At 43.7% G+C, this 23,926-nt stretch overlaps 1 protein-coding gene across 14 annotated transcripts in view; it reads right to left on the bottom strand.

Annotated features, from left to right (window-relative positions):
* The window catches only part of MEGF11 (multiple EGF like domains 11), a 495,422-nt gene that overhangs the window by 60,690 nt on the left and 410,806 nt on the right, over positions 1 to 23,926 (bottom strand). For all 14 annotated transcript variants that reach the window (XM_060755350.2, XM_067471384.1, XM_060755353.2 and 11 more), the window contains exons 15-16: positions 5,467 to 5,613; positions 1,314 to 1,448 (exon numbers count right to left, since the gene is read on the bottom strand). In XM_060755350.2, coding sequence (XP_060611333.2) covers positions 1,314 to 1,448; positions 5,467 to 5,613 — 282 coding nt within the window. The remainder of the gene's footprint in view (positions 1 to 1,313; positions 1,449 to 5,466; positions 5,614 to 23,926) is intronic.

Here is a 23,926-nt window from a genome sequence, read left to right as displayed (position 1 = left end):
GAAGGTGAAGGCATTGCTTTTCATTCAACCCTTGTATTCAGCGAGCACATCAACGACTTAAATCAAGAAATAGTTTTCTAAGATCTACAGAGACACTCGCTGGAACACCTCAGCAAGCGAGAGTCCAAAAGTGGCAAGCTCAAACCCAGAACCTCAATCAATGGCTGATACAAAATGAGAGACTCCCCCTTGGGCACACAGAGGACTGGGCGACTTGGAAGGCGCTGAACAGACGGCGCTCTGGCACCACGAGATGCAGAGCCAATCTTAAGAAACGGGTTACAAAGTGGAATCCACGACATGCGAGTGTGGAGAAGAGCAAACCACTGACCACCTGCTGCAATGTAACCTGAGCCCTGCCACATGCACAAGGGAGGACCTTCTTGCGGCAACACCAGAGGCACTCCAAGTGGCCAGATACTGGTCAAAGGACATTTAATCAACTACCAAGCTTGAAAACTTTGTGTTTTGTCTGTTTGTTTGTATGTTAAAAATGCAATACAACTGTTTGGTTTGCTCCTGACATTGAGGATCGAATGGCACCTTGTGGGACACCACATAGCAGCTCCTTTGTGGAGGAGCAGCTATCCTTAAGCCCCACCATCTGGAACTGGCCTCAGAGATAAGTCTGGAAGCATTGCAAGAAAGTGTCTCAATTCCCAAACCTCCTTACAGGTGTTCCAGATGGAGACCATGGTCGATGGCCATTGAGAGGCCTAGGAGCACCAACATGGATCCCACACCCCTTGTCAGTATTAAGATGGAGATCGCCCACTAAGGCGACCATAGCAGTCTCAGCTCTGGATTCTGCTCTGAAGCCAGTTTGAAATGGGTCAAGGAAGTGTGCATCCTCTAAGACTGCCTAGAGTTGGAAGGCACCTGCCTTCACCATCACTTTGCCCCAAAAAGGAAGGTTGGACACTGGTCTGTAATTATTAAGGTCCAGGGGATCCAAGGAGGGCTTTTCCAGCAGCGGTCTAACTACGGCTTCTGCTAAACAGGGTGGGAAAACAGTTTGAAGAAAAACTATGGTAAGCTTGGCATAAATCTGTAACAGGCATGGGGAAACTTTGGCCCTCCCTCCAGGAGTTTTGGACTTCAACTCCCACAATTCCTAACAGCCTCAGGCCCCTTCCTTTTCCCCCTCAGCCGCTTAAGCGGCTGAGGGGGGAAAGGAAAGGACCTGAGGTTGTTAGGAATGGTAGAAGTCCAAAACACCTGGAGGGAGGGCCAAAATTTGCCCATGCCTAATCTATAAGCATTTGGACACCTTTGAGCAATACTCCCATGAAAAGCACTGATGGAGATCATACCTTGGTTGCAGAGTGGGCCAAAAAACCCCGGGAGGCAATCGCAGAGCCCTGTGACGTGATGGCAAGGGACGGTGCTGTGGATGCACTGAGGACACGGCTGGCTGCAGTGATGCCCATAGAAGCCGGGAGGACAAACTGAAATCGGAGAAAAAAATGAGTCATCTAAACGCAAGAAAAAAAACTCACCAAGTTCCTAGCCCTCAGTGTTGCTGCTATCGGTTGCAACAACATGCATGCATAGTTCTTGGAATGAAAGCGCTTTACAGTTTCTGGACTCACAGCAACCTTCAAGAGATTGAAAGAGGAGAGAATTGTCTAGGGAAAAAATATTGATTTGTCTGATGAAGCAGGACCTGAGAAACAGTAAGCCACTTTTTTTTGTCTTGTCAGGAGCGATTTGAGAAACTGCAAGTTGCTTCTGGTGTGAGAGAATTGGCCGTCTGCAAGGATGTTGCCCAGGGGACATCCAGATTATTTGATGTTTTTATCATCCTTGTGGGAGGCTTCTCTCATGTCCCCGCATGAGGAGCTGGAGCTGATAGAGGGAGCTCATCCACCTCTCCCCGGATTTGAACCTGCGACCTGTCGGTCTTCAGTCCTGCCGGCACAGGGGTTTAACCCACTGCGCCACCGGGGGCTCCAGTAAGCCACTTATACAAAGTGTTATGAATAGTTGGAATATCAAATGTGCAACTTATTTATTTCTTCCTTAAGTCAGTCAATGCATTCTTCTAGCTTCGTCACCAGAATTTTCTTCCTACTTTCTTCCAAATAATGAAGGCAAAGGGTGTTGATCTGCTAGGGTTCTTGCCATGCCATGCCATGCCCCAATTTCTCAGCGAATACTGGTTTCCTGCCTATCCTTTCTGGATAAAGGTGGGCACCATCCTCATTGTTAATTTTTTGGGGAACATTCAAAGATGGGCTTAAGCCAACCTTTAAAACTGTGGAATAGACACCGAGAACTGGGAAACCCTGGAACTTGAGCATTCTAACTGGAGGTCAGCTGTGACCAGCAGTGCTCGGGAATTCGAAGAGGCATGAATGGTGGGCGAAAGAGAGAAACGTGCCAAGGCATGTCAAACCAACCCTGACTGGAACCGCCTTCTACCTAGAAACCGATGTGGGAGAAGATGCGGATCAAGAATAGGGCTTCACAGCCACCTACGGAGCCACCATCAAGACACCACATCTGGAAGACAATCATCTTCGATGTATTGGCGAAGGCTTTCATGGCCGGAATCACTGGGTTGTTGTAGGTTTTTTTTGGGCTATATGGCCATGTTCTAGAGGCATTTTCTCCTGACGTTTCGCCTGCATCTATGGTAAGCATCCTCAGAGGTAGTGAGGTCACTACCTCTGAGGATGCTTGCCATAGATGCAGGTGAATGTCAGGAGAAAATGCCTCTAGAACATGGCCATGTAGCCAAAAAAACCCTACAACAACCCAATCATATTCAAGCTACAAGGGATTGTCTAAGTAAGTATGTAAAAGTAAAGCTGCCGGCCCAATGCCGAAGACATGGTAGAAACAAAAGAGATGTCTCACTTGGTTCTTGACTGGAGAATTGCAAAGCCCTAGAGAGTGAACGCTTTCCGAGCACCAGAAAGAAAGGGTCTTGTAATGGAAATGCTCAAAAGCCATTTATAGCAGCAGGGGGTCAAGGACAAGGCTGCCGCAGCTTTTAAATACAAAACGGGAAGAAAGAGAGGTTACAAATTCTTTCGGACAGAAGGGCCTGTGGCAGCGGGAAGGAGGACTAGTGGAAATCAAGTGGGAAATGGGCCTTTTCGGCTCTATTGAGAAAACGTTACTTGCAGTGTTCAAGAGCCCATTTCATTGGCAAAAAAAAGGCATTGGTCCCTTGATTATATACAACCTGCTGTGATAAAGCCCGGCCAGCTCCTTTGGATATCAACTATTACACCATTTGGAGGATGTAACAAAGTAGTGGTATGGATAGCTGGAATCTGCTCTGAGTCCCCTCGGGCGACAGGGCAGAATACAAACAAAGTGTTTATTATTTATTTACGGTATTTCTATCCTGCCTTTCTCAGCTCAAAGGCGACTCAAGGTAGCTTACAAATTGGCAGAAATTTGATGTCACACAGTCATAAAACACAATTAAAACATTTAGCACACACTATAAAAACCATATAAAATAATTAAAAACATATAATCACCAGTAACTTCCTGTTAACTCATTTTCCAGAAGCATTGACTAAGCTGTTCCATATTCACTTTTTCCTAGTTCCATGTTTATCTATTATGTGTTTTTCCAAAAGCTTGTTCGAAGAGCCAGGTTTTTACTGTTTTATACTGTTTTATACTGTTTTATATTGTTTTATACTGTTTTATTTTGTTTTATACTGTTTTATATTGTTTTATACTGTTTTATATTGTTTTATATTGCTATTGCTGTTATATTGATATTGCTGTTAAATTATATATTTATGTTTTGACGTGGGTGCCATGGGGTGCCGATTTGTTAGCCGTCCTAAGTCCCTCTGCAGAGGTTGAGATAGGACGGGATCAGACCCGTAGCCAGGATTTTGATTCGGGGGGGAGGGGGCTGAGTTTGATTCTTGGGGGGGGGGGTCAGGATCTACCCTAGCAAACCTTTTGTATCATTGTCCCAATACCCCCATGCATATGGGGTATATTAAGCATGGTAATCAGATCATGATATGAATAAACATAACAGTTTAAATAATGTACCAGTAAGACCTTCTGAGAATTTCAAGAGGGGGCTGAAGCCCCTCAACCCCCCCCCCCCCCGGCTATAGGCCTAGACGGGATATAAAAGCCCTAAATAAATAAATAAATATACTTTTTTTCTGAAATGTCAGGAGGGAGGGAGCTGATCTAATATCCCTAGGGAAGGAGTTCCACAGCTGAGGGGCCACCACTGAGGAGGCCCTGTCTCTTGTCCCTGCCTGCGTGCCTGCGACAAAGGTGGGGTCGAGAGCAGGGCCTCCCCAGAAGATCTTAAGCTCCTAGCTGGTTCATAAGGAGAGGTACGATTGGACAGGTAAGCTGGACCAGAACCATTTAGTGTTATTGTTTATTGTATTGTGTTGTTGTTGTTGTGGTTTTGCTAGTCATATTAAGGACAGTGTTGGGTGACTGTTATACTGCTGAATCTCAATGTTCGTTTATTCTCTATTCTGTTTATGAGCAATCTAAGATCTGCTTGCCCGGGGATTGGGATTCAGTATCATCTGAGTGCTTAGCTGTAAATAATAACAACTTAGCTGTAAATAATAACAATAACTACTATGTAACAAAATTTGAAAAAGTTTCTATTCCTGTTTTGAAAGTTTTATTTTATGTTTAATTGTGGGGTCCTTATTTTGAAATTAGTTGTTCTACTCCAGAAACTTCATTTTTGTGGCTGCCACAAACTAGGTTGAATTGGTTGAGACTCTATGATGAGATATTTATTGAAAAACTAGAGCAAAATGTGTTACAGGATGTCCTTCCTGCAAAAACAATTTCCCCCCCAGTTTAATCAATGTTCCCCTGTTTTGATGAAAGAACCAATTAGAAAATGACACTTATAACTCAAGAACAAAAAACATGTTACACATGTGCTATAACAGGATGTCCCACAAAAACAAAGTTTTCGCAGTTTAATCAACTTTTGCCATGTTTTGATGATAGAACCAATTAGGAAATGACATTTATAACTCAGGAACCAAAATCATGTTACACAGTGTAGTAAGTAGTAGTACTAATAGCAGCAGTAGTATTTATATCCTCTCTTATTGATAATGTTGTATATTTTATTGTCTATGTTTTAATTTTAATTGCTTGTACTGTTGTTGTTTTGCTTGTATTGTTGTATTCGGGCTCGGCCTCATGTAAGCCGCACCAAGTCCCTTGGGGAGATGGTAGTGGGGTACAAATAAAGTGTTGTTGTTGTTGTTGTTGTTGTTGTTATTATTATTATTATTATTATTATTATTTCCTCTCCAAAAGGACCTTCCTGCACTGAGATGGGGATTAGATGGCCCATGAATCCCCTTTCAACTCTACGATTCTAAGTTAGGACTTGTTGTTGTTCTTGCTATAGGGAGCCCCCAGGAGAACTGGGAAGCGTGGCACAAGGGATGTATGTATTGCCCTTTGGCTGTGGCAAGAGGCCCTTACTTCTTTGGCACATGGGTCCACGGAAGCCCGGTGCGCACTCGCAGGTTCCATCCTCCGGGGAGCAGGAGCCTCCATTTTCACAGCTGCAGGCAATGGAGCAGTTGGGTCCCCAGCGTCCTTGGGCACAGACACTGTCGCAATGGATGCCTGGAGAAAAGCAAGCAAGGAGATTAAGCTCACATTCGAAAAGGAGAGCTCTGGATGCCTGAGAGATTTTAAGGTGAATCTGAACAGCCACAGAGACATATTCTGCTTTGGAACCCAGGACATAACACTGGATCGAATTTCAAAAGCATCCAGGAACTGATCATATCTGTTGAGATTGGAATGATGCAACCAAAAGCAACCCAAAAACTCAACTGTTAGTCCTACTAGAGGAAATCAATGGAATTAATATAACTCAAGCATGGGCAAACTTCGGTCCTCCAGGTGTTTTGGACTTCAACTCACACAATTCCTAACAGCTGGTAGAAACTCACCTTGTTTTAGGAATGTGTCACATAATTACACAGCATTTTAATCATAAAATGGAGGGTTATCAATAGTGGTTCCCAACTGGTGAAAGAGTCAGACAAGACCGCATTTTATCCCCTTTTCTGGATGCTAAACATATCAGATACAAAACTGGATTAGACTCAAGAGGCATGAAAATTGGAGGAAGAACACCATCAATTTCAGGTATGCAGATAGCACTTTACAAGTAGCAGAAAATAGCAAAGACTAGGAACAACTTTTGAAGGTCAAGGAAGAAATTGTTTTCTTGAGATTCGGCTGTAAGCCCTCCTTTGCACTTTCTTCCTTGATTTTCTTAAATAATAATCATTCCAAGACTTTACTGTTTTCTGCGAGTAGTATGGTGCTAGGTCTATATGTGTGTTATCAAGTGCGGGATTTAGTGATCATTCAGACAGTTCCTCTTGCATTTATTTTAAAACTTACACTGCCTTGAGAGCAGTTTTCACTTCCATTCCCACATTTACTATTGGCACAATTTCTGTTGTGTATCCGCACATTGCAATATGCAACCTTCTCTCCTTGACTAAACAATTAGAGGACAAAATAAAAAAATGCATCCTTGTTACAAACTTGCTAAATAGATCAGAATGATGTTCCCCATATGATTAGGCCATAACTGAACCTGTGCTTTACAGGGCACTTAGCATAATCGTTGATCCCACTCTGGATGCCATGTCTCTATTCTCAGAAATGCGTCCGCTCCGCAAATATGCAGAGATGCAGAAAATGCAAATGCGGGCATCAAATGGCTCCCAAGACAATTCTTTGCCATTTATCCCAACATCTGAATCTGCTAAAGTTCAGGGTGCATGAGCTTATATGTGGCGGAGTATTTACAGGAGATTTAAGAAAGGCGCAGTGTGGTATTCTTTTAATTAATACCATTTAAATGAGGGCCTCTGCTCGTTCTCTTGTCAACAAATGAATTAAAATGAGTTGGGACCCAACCCTGCAAATCCCATGTAGTCTATAAAGCTATTAATGAAATGACTAGACTTGCTAAGCAAATACTTTCATTAAATTATTCTAGTATCAATACAAGCTTATAAGGAGCGGTACAGTACAGTACTACAATTTTATTTATCCGTATCTGGAAAAGATGCCCTTTCGGCATTGTCTAAGTTTTCAAGCACAGCTCCATGGTCTTCTTGAACCAGAAGTCTTTCATTTCCATAGGGATTGTTACCATCTCTGGTTTCACATATCTATACAAAGCCTGAGCGGCTATTCCGCACAAATAAGGAGCTGATATGGTACGTAACTCTTTAATACTTGCAAGTGAAGTCAGTGACGTTTTCTGGCGGGATGAGAAGCTTGCAGATACATTGCAGCAGACGACACCGAATCCTTCTGCTTCTATAGTTACTGTTATTTTCTCACCCCTTTCAGGCTGCAATAGCACTTACTGCTATTGCACCCCTTTCAGGCTGCAATAGCACTTACTGATATCACCATGTGTCATGAAATATGATGTATGATTTGAATGGAATTGTATGAAAGATGTATGGTTGAGGTCTACAGAGTCTAGAGCAGTGGTTCTCAACCTTCCTAATGCCGCGATCCCTTAATACAGTTCTTCAAGTTGTGGTGATTCCCAAGCATAACATTATTTTCATTGCTACATCATAACTGTAATTTTGCTACTGTTATGAATTGTAATGTAAATATCTGGTATGCAGGATGTATTTTCATTCATTGGACCAAATTTGGCTCAAATATCCAATACACCTAAATATGAATCCTGGTGGGGTTCGGGGGGATTGATTTTGTCCTTTAAGAGTTGTAGTTGTTGGGATTTATAGTTCACCTACAATCAAAGAGCATTCTGAACTCCACCAATGATGGAATTGAACCAAACTTGGCACACAGAACTCCCATGACCAACATAAAATACTGGAAGGGTTTGGTGGGCATTGACTTGAGTTTTGGAGTTGTAGTTCACCTACACTCATAGAGCACTGTGGACTCTAACATTTTTTTTGTCGTGTCAGGAGTGACTTGAGAAACTGCAAGTCGCTTCTGGTGTGAGAGAATTGGCCGTCTGCAAGGACGTTGTCCAGGGGACGCCCGGATGATTTGATGCTTTTATCATCCTTGTGGGAGGCTTCTCTCATGTCCCCGTATGAGGAGCTGGAGTCGATAGAGGGAGCTTATCCACCTCTCCCTGGATTCGAACCTGCAACCTGTCGGCCTTCAGTCCTGCCGTCACAGGGGTTTAACCCACTGCGCCACCGGGCAATCAAACAATGATAGATGTATACCAAACTTGGCACCAATACTCAATATGCCCAAATGTGAGCACTGGTGGAGTTTGGGGATAACAGACCTTGACATTTGAGAGTCTGGCCCACCTGCTATGTTTTGCTGCTTGGGAAGAAGAGAGATGGTGTATATATTTGGGAGTGGCAGGTCTGCAATGGAATGCGGCCTGGTCACTTGCTCCTTTACTCAAGTGAAGAGAAAGGAGTGTCATTTTGGAGTCATGATACATTTGCAGGGGATCAGTTTCTGCTGTAGGGAAAACAGATCTGATCCCTGGGAAAGAGGATGAGTTTTGAGGGAAAGAGAATCCTTAAAGAAAGAGGATCCTTAGGGAAAGAGGATGGGTTTCGGAAGTTTTGGAACTGTGCGTTGGCAGGCTGCAGGGAAAGCAGGGTCTGGCCTAAGCAAGTGCTTCTCCAAGAAGGGAGAAAGGATATGGTAATATTTATTTATTTATTTATTTATTTATTTATTTATTTATTTACAGCATTTATATTCCGTCCTTCTCACCCCGCAGGGGACTCAGGGCGGATTACAATGTGCACATATATGGCAAACATTCAATGCCAATTTGACATACAACGTATACAGACATACACAGAGGCAATTTAACTTTTTCTGGCCGCCAGGGGAGCTGTTGTTTCATCGTCCATCTGCAACACTGATGAAGTACTTCCGCATTCCCCGCATGCTTTTGCTGGAGTGCTTTGCTGGAGTATTTTTTTATGGCCTCATAAATTAGTTAATTTAGCCTCCCCACACTTTTAAGGTGGTACCTAATTTTCCTACTTGACAGATGCAACTGGCTTTCGGGTTGCAAAGGTCAACAACAGGCTACACAATTGGTTGGAAGCACACTCCAACCTGGGATGGCTTCGAACTCATGACCTTTTGGTCAGAGTGATCTTAATGCAGCTAACACTCAGCCAGCTGTGCCACAATCCCGGTGCTACTTGTATTTGTATGCATGAGGATGAATGAGTGTGTATGGGTAATGTGAATGCTGAGTAAAAATGTAATTCCACTCTGTTTGTTAGACAACGTAACTTTAGGTTGCTTGTGGATTTAATATAGTTACATAGGATCTGTATGTTCAATGTCATTCTTTGTGCAAGTGTAAAAGTTCTGATACCACTTCCTCATACTGGAAAATTGCAATAAAAAGAACCTATATACCATATACTATATAGACATGTACTAGTGGCCCTCAGAGGATAGTGAATACTACAGAATACAGGTTGAGGATCTAAAATGACCTCCATAACAGATTAGAGTCTGGTGGAGGCTTCTTCCTTGGAGGCTTTTAAACTGAGGCTGGGTGACCATCTGTCGAAGGTTCTTTGATAGTGCTTTTTTCCTGAATGACAGATTAGAGTTGGACTAGATGACCCCTGGGGTCCTCTTCAGCTGTATTATTCTATGACTAAGCTCCAAACACTGAACTTTGGATCCTGTTCCACAACCTTTGCACATTTGTGAGGCTGGAGCAGGCCTTGAACATCAAGGGGCTCACCCACTGTTTGGGTGGTTCTCGTGTTTGACCTAATGATAGATTATTTATTCCCCATCGTTTTGAATCCTGCCAAGCTTAGGCTGCTGGGACTAAATTCAAAGGGAGATGAAAGGAATGGTTGTCAAGTCCCATTTCCCCATTTTTTGCGACAGCAATATTTGGACACGGATTCTTTTATTGTAAGATGAGCTATTTATAAACGGAGACAATTAAGGAACATCGCTTCGTGTCTTTGGGTTGGGAGAGAATGGCACTTCTTCTTGCAAAAGGTGGAAGCATTAAAACCCATCTCTCTTCTTTGCAGCAGAAATGTCACTTCTAATGGCAGACTAATGAGCAGAAACTGCTCAGGACTGAATCAAGGCCAAATGATTCCGAATGGGAATATTGTCCTAAGGCAACAGAGAAACCCTAATTGCACGGCAGCAGATCCACACCTTTTAATGAGATTTAGATGCCGAATGCCTGAAAAGCAACGGTGCAAATAAGGTAAAAGAGCATTTTCAGTTGTTTTCAAGTACATTGTGCCGATGTTTACCTTTCATGTACAAAAGCCCAGCATTGATTGCATCTATTTCATAGGCTGAGCGGTGCATACTTTCTCCCACTCCCAGAAACTATAAACTCTGTATATATTACTCCACAATCTGGACTTAGTTTGGGGAATGACCTAACTAGAGGAGACAACACTTTCTTCATCCTGACACATTGGACATGTTTGAAAGTATGAAAAAAAGCATGCAACATAAACATGCGTGATAACTACTTGAAGGTCTACATCTAGCACCACATTCCCGGCACAACCAGGACATTTACTCTCCCCAGTTTTGCACTTTCAAGCGGAAACTTCTCTGGTACAATTTGGGGAGGCCTCAATAGGCATGGCGTTCTCCCTCCTTGTTGCAACTTCTGATGCCATCAAGCAATATTTTCCCATGGAATGAAGTGACATCAAAGAGATTGCCCTTCACCTATTAGTAGCAACCGGAATTCTAAGTGGCTTCCAACACTCCAGGGCTCTGATGTCAGTGAAGGAGTGAAACAATTTTGGGTTTAAATCCAAAACTGAAAGAACTTATCTAAAATGCTGAGCATATTTTTGTGGATACGACTTGGCAATGCAGATGGTTTCTTTAAACTTCAACCTAAACTTTGGATACACTGCACCACTGGCCTAGGAGCCACCAGTCATTCCTGTTTTAGAATCAACTTCTTGATAAGAAATCAATTTTAAACATCCATACATAAGTGAAGAGTCACGAAGAGTCGGAGACGACTGAATGAATGAACAACAACATAAGTGAAGCTGGAACTTGTGAGTAGATTTCCACATTGGAGATTAATATCAGACTGCTTCCATTGATGAATGTCTATATGCATGAAGCACAGGTAAGATTGTAGCCCAGGGATGGGCAAATTTCAGCCCTCCAAATGTTTTGGACTTCAACTCCCATAATTCCTAACAGCCTATTGGAATTATGAGTGTTGAAGTCCAAAACACCTGGAGTGACGGCCAAAGTTTGCCCATGTGTGTTCTAGCCTTTGTTGTTTTGGCTGCAAGTGACTTATCCCAACTGTTCCTGCCCATCTTGATAGTTTTCTCATGAAGCTGTGAGAACTTCTCCAGAAGGTTAACAACCGATCCTTGGGGTGTTTTTCTCACAGGCTTTGAACACCATCATCTTCTCACCCACCTCCTTCTCCTTGGTAGATGCAGAGAATGCTGTGGATGGAGCATCACTTGATTTCAGCCTAGCCTTTGACAAGGTCCGCTATGATCTTCTTGCAAACAAACTAGTAAATTGCTGACTGGGCAATGCTACTGCGAGGTGGATTTGTAATTGATTGAGTAACTGAACTCAAAGGGTGTCTCTCTCCAATGGCTCCTATTCTTCATCCTAGAAAAAAGGTACTCTTTGTGTGCAATAAAGAGGGCTCTGTTCTGGGCCTTTCATTGCTGTTCAACATGTTTATTAATGTCTTGGATAAAGGTTTAGAGGGAATGTGGATCAAATACTGTCTTGAGTCCCTCTTCTGAGGTTGAGAAGGATGGGATATAAATGTTTTAAATAAATAAATAAGTTTGCAGATGGGACCAAATTGAGAGTGAGAGCGATTACTTCAAAGTACGGGATCTGGATCCAAAATGATCTTAACAGGTTAGAGAGCCGATTGGCCAAAACTAATAAAAGGAAGTTCATCAGGGACACATGCAAGACACTCCACTTAAGCAAAAAAATTAAATGCAAAGAGACAGAATGGGAAACAATGCCTGGCTCAACAGCAGGACGTGGGGAAAAGACCTTGGAGTCCTCATGGGGAGAAAGGGGAACATGAGCCAGGAATGTCATGAGGCAGCTAAAAAAGCCAATGAGATTTTGGCCTGCATTAATAGGAGTCTAGTGCCTAGATCCAGGGAAGTCATGCTACCCCTCTATTCTATTCTGCCTTGGTCAGACCACTTAACCTGGAATCACACTGTGTCCAATTCTAGGCACTGCATTTGAAGGAAGATGTTGACAAGCTGGAATGTGTCCCGAGAGAAAGGCGACTAAAATGATCAAGGGTCTGGAGAACAAGCCCTATGAGGAGCAACTGAAAGAGCTGGACATGTTTAGCCTGCAGAAGAGAAGGTTGAGAGGAGACATGATGAGGGCCATGTATAAATATGTGAGAAGTCATAGGGAGGAGGGAGCAGGCTTGTTTTCTTCTGCCCTGGAGATTAGGACACAATGAAGCAATGACTTCAAGCTACAGGAGAGAAAGTTTACCCGTCCGAACGTATTCTCCCCTATGAACCATCAAGGATGCCAAGATCTTCCAGAGAGGCCCTGCTCTTGGTCCCACCACCTTTGCAAGTGCGTTTGGTGGGAACGAGAGGCAAGGCCTTCTCTGTGGTGGCCCCTCGGCTATGGAACTCTCTCCCGAGCGAGATTAGATCTGCCCCTTCCCTCTTGTCCTTCAGGAGGCTAGTGAAATCCTGGTTATGGAACGAAGCATTCCCAGAATAATGGCTGAGACTGGTTACAGACCAAAGTGAGTGACTACATATGCGGACTGAGTTGAACATGATTTTACCGTGGCGATTTGGTATATTTAATCTTGTATTATTGTATGATGTTTTAATTTGCATTAGTAGCATTGAATCATTGCTGTAAGCCGGTCTGAGTCCCTCTACGGAGGTGCGAAGATCGGGATATAAAAGTTTTAAATAAATAAGTGAATAAATAAATAAAGATTCCACCTGAACATGAGGAAGAACTTCTTGACTGTGAAAGCTGTTCAGCAGTGGAACTCTCTGCCTTGGAGTGTGGTGGAGGCTCCTTCTTTGGAGGCTTTGAAACAAAGACTGGATGGCCATTTGTGGGGGGTGCTTTGAATGCAATTTTCCTGCTTTTTGGAAGAATGGGGTTGGACTGGATGGCCCACCAGGTCTCTTCCAACTCTAGGATTCTATGAATTTCTACAAGGAAGAATGTAGGATACTTCATTTAGGTAAGAAATGTTCTATGAAAGTTTCTGAGCCGTAGAGATAGCAAACCTCCCTGTGTTGGTCCTTGCTGCTCCACTCCAGCATTTGTGAAGTGCAGCCCCCTTTTCCTTCACAAAACCAGTTGTTTGCACCTCTCTAGACAATACAGACAGACTTTTCCAAACAGGGGATAGAAAAGAGAACAGGAAAGAGGAAGGTAAAGCAGAATAAATGAGAGCGAGAGGCTTCTATCTGGCTCAGTCTTCCTATCCCCTGGACTGTAGCTGGGTCTTTGCGAGGCTAAGACTTGATGCTGAAATAAGTCTAATTATTTTTCAGGGATGTAAGACTGGGGGAAATGACTGAATGCAGCCATTTTTATTTTCAAAAGAGGGGCGAGGGGAACTCTGCAGGGAGACCGACAGATCAGTGCATCGCTGTAATTATTTCCCTTTCTGAGTTCTCTCTCTCTCTTAAAAAAAGCCATCCATCAACACCTTGAAGCAAGTGCCACTGAAGTTAGCGGTGACAGGGCTTGAATGGATGTGGCGGATCCAACACTAAGCACTCTGCCACTCTCCTCCGTCTTCTCCATGTGACGCAAAGTCATAACAGTCCCTCATCTTTGGCATCCGAACGGCAACAGAAAGAAGTATGGAGAGATGGTGTCCTACATACAGCAGACTCAGGGTTTGAAAAGATGACAAAGAATGATAGGAATCATAGAATCCTTAAAGACAAGAAAGTCCTACCAAAGATTCTCCTCCAAATAAATGGACCAAGGCAAGTGAACGAAGGTATTCCGCTCCCCAGAAGGTTCAGAATGGACAGATGGAATCATAGTATCACAGAGTTGGAAGAGACCTCATGGACCATCCAGTCCAATCCCCTGCCAAGAGGCAGGAAAATTGCATTCAAAGCACCCCTGACAGATGGCCATCCAGCCTCTGTTTAAAAGCTTCCAAAGAAGGAGCCTCTACCACACTCCATGGCAGAGAGTTCCACTACTGAACAGCTCTCACAGTCAGGAAGTTCTTCCTAATGTTCAGGTGGAATCTCCTTTCTTGTAGTTTGAAGCCATTGTTCCGCGGCTTAGTCTCCAGGGCAGCAGAAAACAAGTTCGCTCCCTCCTCCCTATTACTACCTCTCACAGATTTATACATGGCTATCATGTCTCCTCTAAGCCTTCTCTTTTTCAGGCTAAACATACCCAGCTCTTTAAGCCGCTCCTCATAGGGCTTGTTCTCCAGACCCTTGATCATTTTAGTCGCCCTCCTCTGGACATATTCCAGCTTGTCAATATCTCTCTTCAATTGTGGTGCCCAGAATTGGACACAATATTCCAGGTGTGGTCTAACCAAGGCAGAATAGAGCATGGGGAGCATGACTTCCCTAGATCTAGACACTAGACTACTATAGATGCAGGCCAAAATCCCATTGGCTTTTTTTGCCGCCGCATCACATTGTTGGCTCATGTTTAACTTGCTGTCCACGAGGACTCCAAGATCTTTTTCGCGTCCCCCATTCTGTATCTTTGCATTTCATTTTTTCTGCCTAAGATATATTACGTCTGATGCAGCTCCAGTGGCAAGAACAGGGAGGTTTATGGCACACGTGTTTTTGTGGACTGGAGGCTACATCAACGGTGGATTCTTGCTTCCAGATGGAGAATATGGACAGTTTGACTCATCAGGAATGGAATTATTTTCAAGCTGTAAGCAAGAGTCACTCTGGAAGCCAGCCTCTAACCTTCAACACAGTGAAACATAAATCAAATGGTCTTGAAGGCCCCAGGAGAAGACTCTTTGCTACTTGTGCTGCAACAGGTTTAAGATATGTACCTGTCAGGAAAGTTTAAAGGTTTTCTTGGGCTTTGTGTACTTTATGTGAGCTTCTCTCCCTATGGACTCTCTCCCTTCCAACAGACAAGAGCCTCAGGTGACATGGAGACATTTCTCACTCCTGTTCGGATTCTTTGAATGGGAGGTGATGGGAATTACCTGGGAACCTGCTGTGGGCAAGCACATGATCTACAACTATGCTTTTCTGCACCTTCCACAGAGCTGTCATTCATAACATCATGTAACACGGTTTTGGTTCCTGGGTTATAAATAGCATTTTCTAATTGATTCTATCATAAAAAACATGGGGAAAGTTTATTAAACTGCACAAATGTTGTTCTTGGGGGACATCCGGCAGCACATTTCGCTATACTTTTTCAAAGAATATCTCATTATCAAGTCTCAACCAATTCAACATAGGGTTGCTGTGAGTTTTCCAGGCTGTCTTGCTATGTTCCAGAAGCATTCTCTCCTGACATTTCGCCCACAACTATGGCAGGCATCCTCTGAGCTAGGAGCCTCCGGTGGCGCAGTGGGTTAAACCCCTGTGCCAGCAGGACTGAAGACTGACAGGTCGCAGATTCGAATCCAGGGAGAGCGCAGACAAGCTCTCTCTATCAGCTCCAGCTCCTCATGTGGGGACATGAGAGAAGCCTCCCACAAGAATAATAAAAACATCCGGGCGTTCCCTGGGCAATGTCCTTGCAGACGGCCAATTCTCTCACACCAAAAGTGACTTGCAGTTTCTCAAGTTGCTCCTGACATGACAAAAAATAAATAAATCTGAGCTTGAGGGATCTGTTGGCAAACTAGGAAAGTAAGGATTATATATCTGTGGAATAATACCCGAACAGGGTATAGGGTTACAGCCTGTGCTGGATGGGGTCGCACTCCCCTTGAAGGCGCAGGTTCGCAGCTTGGGTGTGATCCTGGATTCATCGTTGAGCCTGGATCCCCAGGTCTCAGCGGTGACCAGGGGAGCATTTGCACAGCTCAGGCTCGTGCGCCAGCTGCGCCCGTATCTTGGGAAGTCTGACTTGGCCACGGTAGTACACGCTCTGGTCACATCCCGCCTTGACTACTGCAACGCTCTCTACGTGGGGCTGCCCTTGAAGACGGCCCGGAAGCTCCAGCTAGTCCAGCGTGCGGCAGCCATGTTACTAACAGGAGCGGGACGCAGGGAGCATACAACACCCTTGTTGTACCAGCTCCACTGGCTGCCGATCTGCTACCGGGCCCAATTCAAGGTGCTGGTGTTGGCCTACAAAGCCCTAAACGGTTCCGGCCCAAAATACCTGTCTGACCGCATCTCGGCCTATGAGCCCACGAGGACTTTGAGATCGTCCGGGGAGGCCCTTCTCTCGATCCCGCTTGCCTTACAGGCATGCCTGGCGGGGACGAGGGACAGGGCCTTCTCGGTGGTGGCCCCCCGGCTGTGGAACACCCTCCCTGTGGACATCAGACTGGCGCCCTCTCTTATGACATTCCGCAAGAGATTAAAGACGTGGTTGTTTGAGAAGGCGTTTGAGTAAGTGCTGCAACAATTGGCAATGACAACTGGAACGGAACATGGATAACGAGATTTGGATTGTGATTCAATGATGAGACGTCGCGAATGATTTAGTGTAATTGTATTATGGATAGTGATGTTGTTTATTGTTGTTGTGATATTGTTTATGTTGTAATTGTTCCTGATTTTATATGTTGTACACCGCCGTGAGTCGCCCTAGGGCTGAGAATGGCGGTCTACAAGTGCAGTAAATAAATAAATAAATAAATAAATAAATAATCCTTTGTTGGGAGGTGTTAGCTGGCCCTGATTGTTTCCTGTCTGGAATTCCCCTGCTTTTTGAGTGTTGCTCTTTGTTTACTGTCCTGATTTTAGAGTTTTTTTTAAAAAAAACTGGTAGCTAGATTTTGTTCATTTTTATGTTTTCCTCCTTTCTGTTGAAAATTGTCCACATGCTTGTGGATTTCAATGGCTTCTCTGGTGGTTGTGAGAGTGGTCTAGCACTTCTGTGTTCTCAAATAATATGCTGTGTCCAGGTTATTTGACAACACAATTCAACATAGTTTGTGGCTACAAAAACAAAATTTTCCCAGGTCTGGTCTAGGTTAATATTTGCCTTCTCATAAAGCTTGCGAAAATTACCATTTGAAAACTTAGAATCCATATTGGATACATCCCGCTGGTGGTCATGACATGCCATAATCCAAAAAGGAACTTTGCCATAGAAAACTGCTCACAAGGTATTGACCAAAACACTGATCCTGCAAAACACCGAAAAGCTTCCTCGTATTTCAATCTGCACTCGCCGGATGCCAAGACCCCACAAAAAGAGCAGCACTATCTATGTCCTTTATATCTCATAATCCGGCACCTGCAAAAAGTCTTCTCTTTTGCTTCTATGGCTAATTGTACAAAGAAAGCATGGCTCTAAATCCACTCATGAATAATGACATAAGCCCTGCTCAACTGTATGTGTACCAAGCATGCTGTCGCATCAATTCGGAGCTGGATCACGGGATACTCGATACGAAGGTTTGATAGGCTTTCCCATTTGATGAGCTCCATATCAGCCACGGGGAGGAATAAGAACAAACATGGGTGAAGAGGACAGATCTCAAGGCAGTAATTCCCAAACGGTATGCCGGGGCACATTAAGACACCATGAGAAATTAATTAAAGGGCCCTGGGAATCCATAGAGCTCATTGCACCTCTGGAGCGGCCACACGGTTACATCGAAATGCTATCCGGATTGACAAAATATTACAAGTAACAAACAAACACCTCTCCAAAATCTACTGTCCTGATGCTAAAATGACACACGCGGAAAATGAATCTATCAAAGAATGTATGCTAAATTGGGCCAAAAATATTGGCCGTCCATTCAGCCTAGACACGTGGAAATGCCTCTGGAAAGTGCAAATAAAAACATTCAGGAATTACGCACTGCCAAAAAATGTTTGATAAAATGTGTTGTCAAAGGTTTTCATGGCTAGAATCATTGAGTTGCTGTGAGTTTTCCAGGCTGTCTGGCCATGTAGCAGAAGCATTCTTTCCTGACATTTCACCCACATCTATGGCAAGCGTCCTCAGAGGAAACTAGGAAAGTGAGGTTTAGATATCTGTGGAATGATGTCCAGGGTGGGAGAAAGAACTCTTGTCTGCTTGTTGCAATGGGCCACCTTGATCAGCACTGAATAGCCTTGTAGCTCCAAAGTCTGGCTGCTTCTTACCTGGGGGAATCCTTCGTTGGGAGGTATTAGCTGGCCCTGATTGTTTCATGTCAGGAATTCCCCTGTTATTTGAGAACACAGAAATGCTAGACCTTACTTATTTACTTAGACCATCCCTCATTGTTCGAGTAGGATTTTCTTCCAAGAGCGGTGTACTGACAGTGGGTCCATAGGTGACTGTGGAGCCCTATTCTTGATTTGCATCTTCTCCCACAGTGAGGGCATCAGTTTCCAGGTGGAAGGTGGTCCTGGTTGGGGTTGGCTTGACATGCCTTCCTCTTGGCACATTTCTCTCTTTTGCCCTCCATTCGTGCCTCTTCAAATTCTACAGCACTGCTAGTCACAGCTGACCTCCAGCTGGAGCTCTCAAGGGCCAGGGTTTCCCAGTTTTCAGTGTCTATGCCAGAGTTTTTAAGGTTGGCTTTGAGTCCATGTTTAAATCTCTTTTCTTGCCCACCAATATTCTGTTTTCCATTCTTGAGTTCGGAATAGAGTAACTGCTTTGGGAGACGATGGTCAGGCATCCGGACAACGTGGCCAGTCCAGCGGAGTTGATAGTGGACCACTCTCACAATTACCATGTCTGACTATACAGAGAAAACATTTAAATCAACAAGTATGTGGACAATTTCAACAGAAAGGAAAAAACAATGAAAATGAACCAAATCTGGCTAACAATATTTAAAAAACTCTAAAATCAGGACAGTAAATAAAGAGCAACACTCAAAACAACAGGGGAATTCCTGAGTTCTTTCCCAGGAATTCTTCCTGAGTTATTTCTCCCACCCTGGAGATTATTCTACAGATATAAATCCCACTTTCCTAATTTATAACAGATCTCTCAACCTCTGAGGATGCCTGCCACAGATGTGGGTGAAATGTTAGGAGAGAATGCTTCTGGAACATGGCCAGACTGCCTGGAAAACTCACAGCAATCCAGTTTACAAAATGTTCTATCATTCTTACATGACACCTGTAAATATAGCCAAAATGCAGCCACCAATGAAAGAAGTACTTGTTGGGAATGTAAACAAGCAATGGGATCATTTTTACACATGTGGTGGTCCTGCATGAAGGCAAAACAAATTCATAAAACTATAGAAAAAGTATTAAAACTAAAAAACAACCCAGTGCACCCAGAGGCATTCTTACTAGACAGAACAGACAAATCACTTTTGAAGACATACGCCAGACGTTTCATTTTGATGGCAACTGCAGCAGGAATTGTGTGTGTGCAAATGCGGAAACTCGAAGATGGAAGAATAGATAGAAAAAGTAACCAAAACAGCAGAAAAGGACATTTTGACAAGATATCTTCAGAAAAAAGACTGTTCAATATTCAAAAATGTTTGGGAACTCCTCAAAAAATTCCTGGAAGAAGAGAAACTTTAAAACAGTGGTTCTCAACCTGTGGGTCCCCAGGTGTTTTGGCCTACAACTCCCAGAAATCCCAGCCAGTTTACCAGCCGTTAGGATTTCTGGGAGCTGAAGGCCAAAAACATCTGGGGACCCCAGGTTGAGAACCACTGCTTTAAAAGGTGAATCAGTTACGATATATATATATATATAGATAGATAGATAGATAGATAGATAGATAGATAGATAGATAGATAGATAGATATCTGGTGTGAGAGAATTAGCCATCTGCAAGGACGTTGCCCAGGGGATGCCCGGATGTTTTGATGTTTTATCGTCCTTTTGGGAGGCTTCTCTCATGTTCCCGCATGAGGAGCTGGAGCTGATAGAGGGAGCTCATCCACACTCCCCCCAGATACAAACTTGCGACCTGTCCTCCCAGCACAGGGGTTTAACCCACTGCATCACTGGGGGCTCCGTTATATTATATGCAATGTACAAGATAATATGGAATTAATAAACATTCCTATGTATAGGAAAGAAGGATAAGTTAAAAAATGACGATTTATTTCAATTAAACGAAGAAGGAGCTGCAATGTGCATCACTGAATCATCTGCAAAGAAGAAGCACAATGATTCAATCCCTGGCATTCCCAGACACCACCATGATTGACAGCCAGAGTTCACAAAACTGATCCAGACTTGCTGTATAAACTAGGCATTCATTCCTCCCTTCATTTAACACTCCTGAACATGATGCAGGTTGCTTCGACCGCACCTGGGGTGAATCCTGGGCGGTTTAAGGGATGGAGAGGACTTAATTGGAGTCTGGAAAGAGACTGCCTACAATTCAGCTCCCTGTCTTAAAGGCCTTGATGCCAGATGTAGGCAAAGGGATCCTGCAGCACCTTTGAGACTAATTGAGAGACAGACGTTGGCAGCATAAGCTTTTCTGGACTCACGTCTGCTTCATCAGACGCATCTTTGCAGACTCAAGTCTCATACTATCAGCTTCTTTTTCTCGGTTAGTCTCAAAGCTGCTGCAAGATCACTTTGCATCTTCATTCGAGATGAAACAGGCTGGGTTGATGCAGACTGTGGCTCACAGACAACAAAAAAAATTGCACAGCCCTACTTATATATATATATATATATATATATATATATATATATAGCCACCTGGGGATAGGTCATCAGTAAGGGATACCGACCTCCTACTCTTTCTTTGTACTTGCAAACATTCGGAGTTATCAAATAGTGACATACAACATAGGCAGATACTCACACTGAGTCACACAGGAGAGAGAAAGATGGATTCTTTCATCCTCCTTATATATATAGCCACCTGCTGATAGGTCATCAGTAAGGGATACTGACCTCCTACTCTTTCTTTGTACTTGCAAATAATCGGAGTTATCAAATAGTGACATACAACATAGGCAGATACTCACACTGAGTCACTCAGGTGTAATATGTTCTGCAGTTGATGGCGGTTGGTGATGGAAGGGTTAATGTGAGTATTAGTTCTAGAGGGTTTGGTAATCTGTAAGTGGGAGTTCATGGGTGAAAGCAATTAGGGGTGGAGGTGTGCAGGAGATGGGTTGCAGCTGGGTGTTATTGGATTTAAGGAGCTAACCTTGTGATTGATCTTTGGGAGAAAAGTATCTGTTGCATTTTGGTGGTGGATGCTGCTGGTTTCCCCCCAGGTCTGTTGGATTTTCGGTATCCTGACCTGTCTCCTTTAATCTTGGAACCCTGGAACCTTTGGACTGGCTTTTGACTATGATATAGACTCTTGATCCCTGGACTCTGTTATTGAACTCTTGGTGTTTAACCACTGGACTGGACTCTTTTGACTGTGAAGTTATTTTTGTTTATTCTGTAGCTGAGTGCTATCTTTGTGTTTTATATTTTGGTCTATTAAAACAGGCAGCAAGTAAATGCAGTTTTAATTAAACTGTTTGATAAAACTGGGAGTTTGATTCATCTCTACCTAAATAAGGCAGAGCCCTGGCAACGTGACAACAGAAGAGAGAAGGACGGATTCTTTCATCCTCCTTATATATATAGCCACCTGCTGATAGGTTATCAGTAAGGGACTCTGACCTCCTAAACTCTTCCCTTGTACTTGCATACAATCAGAGTTATCAAATAGTGACATACAACATAGGCAGATTCTCACACTGAGTCACACAGGAGAGAGAAAGATGGATTCTTTCATCCTCCTTATATATATAGCCACCTGCTGATAGGTCATCAGTAATGGGATTTTGGCCTGTATCAATAGGAGCATGGTGTCTAGATCTAGGGAGGTAATGCTGCCCCTCTATTCTGCTTTGGTTAGACCACACCTGGAACATTGTGTCCAATTCTGGGCACCACAATTCAAGAGAGATATTGACAAGCTGGAATGTGTCCAGAGGAGGGCGACTAAAATGATCAAGGGTCTGGAGAACAAGCCCTATGAGGAGCGGCTTAAGGAGCTGGGCATGTTTAGCCGGAAGAAGAGAAGGCTGAGGGGAGATATGATAGCCATTTATAAATATGTGAGAGGAAGCCACAGGGAGGAGGGAGCAAGCTTGTTTTCTGCTTCCTTGGAGACTAGGACGTGAAACAATGGCTTCAAACTACAAGAGAGGAGATTCCATCTGAACACGAGGAAGAACTTCCTGACTGTGAGAGCCATTCAGCAGTGGAACTCTCTGCTCTGGAATGTGGTGGAGGCTCCTTCTTTGGAAGCTTTTAAACAGAGGCTGGATGGCCATCTGTCAGGGGTGATTTGAATGCAATATTCCTGATTCTTCGCAAGCGGTTGGACTGGATGGCCCATGAGGTCTCTTCCAACTCTTTGATTCTATGATTCTAAGGGACACTGACCTCCTAAACTCTTCCCTTGTACTTGCATACAATTGGAGTTATCAAATAGTGACATACAAAATAGGCAGATACTCACACTGAGTCACACAGGAGAGAGAAAGAAGGATTCTTTCATCCTCCTTATATATATAGCCACCTGCTGATAGGCCATCAGTTGATGTAAGTCCTTTGCAATAACCCTCAAATGGTTGTGACTCAGCCATTACCCAGGTGCTATCAATATTCCATATAGGTTCTTGTGGATTTTTTCGGGCTATAGGGCCATGTTTTAGAGGCATTTCTCCTGACGTTTTGCCTGCATCTATGGCAAGCATCCTCAGAGGTAGTGAGGTCTGTTGGAAATAGGACAATGGGTTTATATATATGTGGAATGGCTGGGGTGGGGCAAAGAGCTCTTCTCTGCTAGGGCTAGGCTCTTTGCCCCACCCCAGCCATTCCACAGATATATAAACCCATTGTCCTATTTCCAACAGACCTCACTACCTCTGAGGATGCTTGCCATAGATGCAGGCGAAACGTCAGGAGAAATGCCTCTAGAACATGGCCCTATAGCCCGAAAAAACCCACAAGAACCTAGTGATTCCAGCCATGAAAGCCTTCGACAATACATTAATATTCCATATGTTCATCAAACAGTCTTTTTTCCATGAGTAGAAATGCTATGTCATTTCTATCATCCCATGGAGAGGAGGAAAACACGACTCTGTTTGAGCATCTTTCCGATGTAAAGATCGTAGCCTTTCTCCACAGGACTCGGCTATAATCCACCTTCTTCCTTCCCACTCTTATCTCCTTATTTGAGGAGGCTTGCTATAATTCATTTCTCCAGCGCCTTGTTCCTTTTCTTGCCCACCATATATTTCCAAGCCAGTGCCCTAAAAAAAGGTTGGCCTCGGACTATCTTTAGAGCCGCGGAAAAGCAAACTTGGGGAAGATAGATCAGGATCTGATGCACCTCATCAAGGCTTTCCAAGCGGCACAATTAAAGCGAGGGCTTCAGAGGAGCCTTTGATATAACTCGGCCAATGCAGATTAAATGGAAGAGGAGGAAAAAAAAGAAATAGCCTGGTATCAGCAGGAGTCATCCTGAAAGGTTCCTTGTCAGAGAGAGAATTTTTAAGCAAAAGGAGGACATTAAAATCTTATCATCTCACTTGAAATTAAGCCAATGAAAAATTAAAGTTGATTTCTAATAGGCTTATGAGACATTTAAAGATTTAGAAGGGCACTCTCAGAAGCCGGAGCACTAAGTGTTCCTATTTCTGACAGGGAGGGAAATAAAAGAGACTTTCTTTCGGAACGGCCCAATGGGGGAGAGCCAAGGGAAAGAGCCAAACCCATGGCGGCCGATTGAGATGCGCAGCTTGCCTCCCGTCCACTTT

This window comes from Anolis sagrei, chromosome 9 (genome assembly GCF_037176765.1).
Source record: "Anolis sagrei isolate rAnoSag1 chromosome 9, rAnoSag1.mat, whole genome shotgun sequence".
In the NCBI taxonomy this organism is placed as follows: domain Eukaryota; kingdom Metazoa; phylum Chordata; class Lepidosauria; order Squamata; family Dactyloidae; genus Anolis; species Anolis sagrei.
Note: the sequence above shows the minus strand (reverse complement) of the source record. Positions and strands in the feature narration are given on the sequence as shown.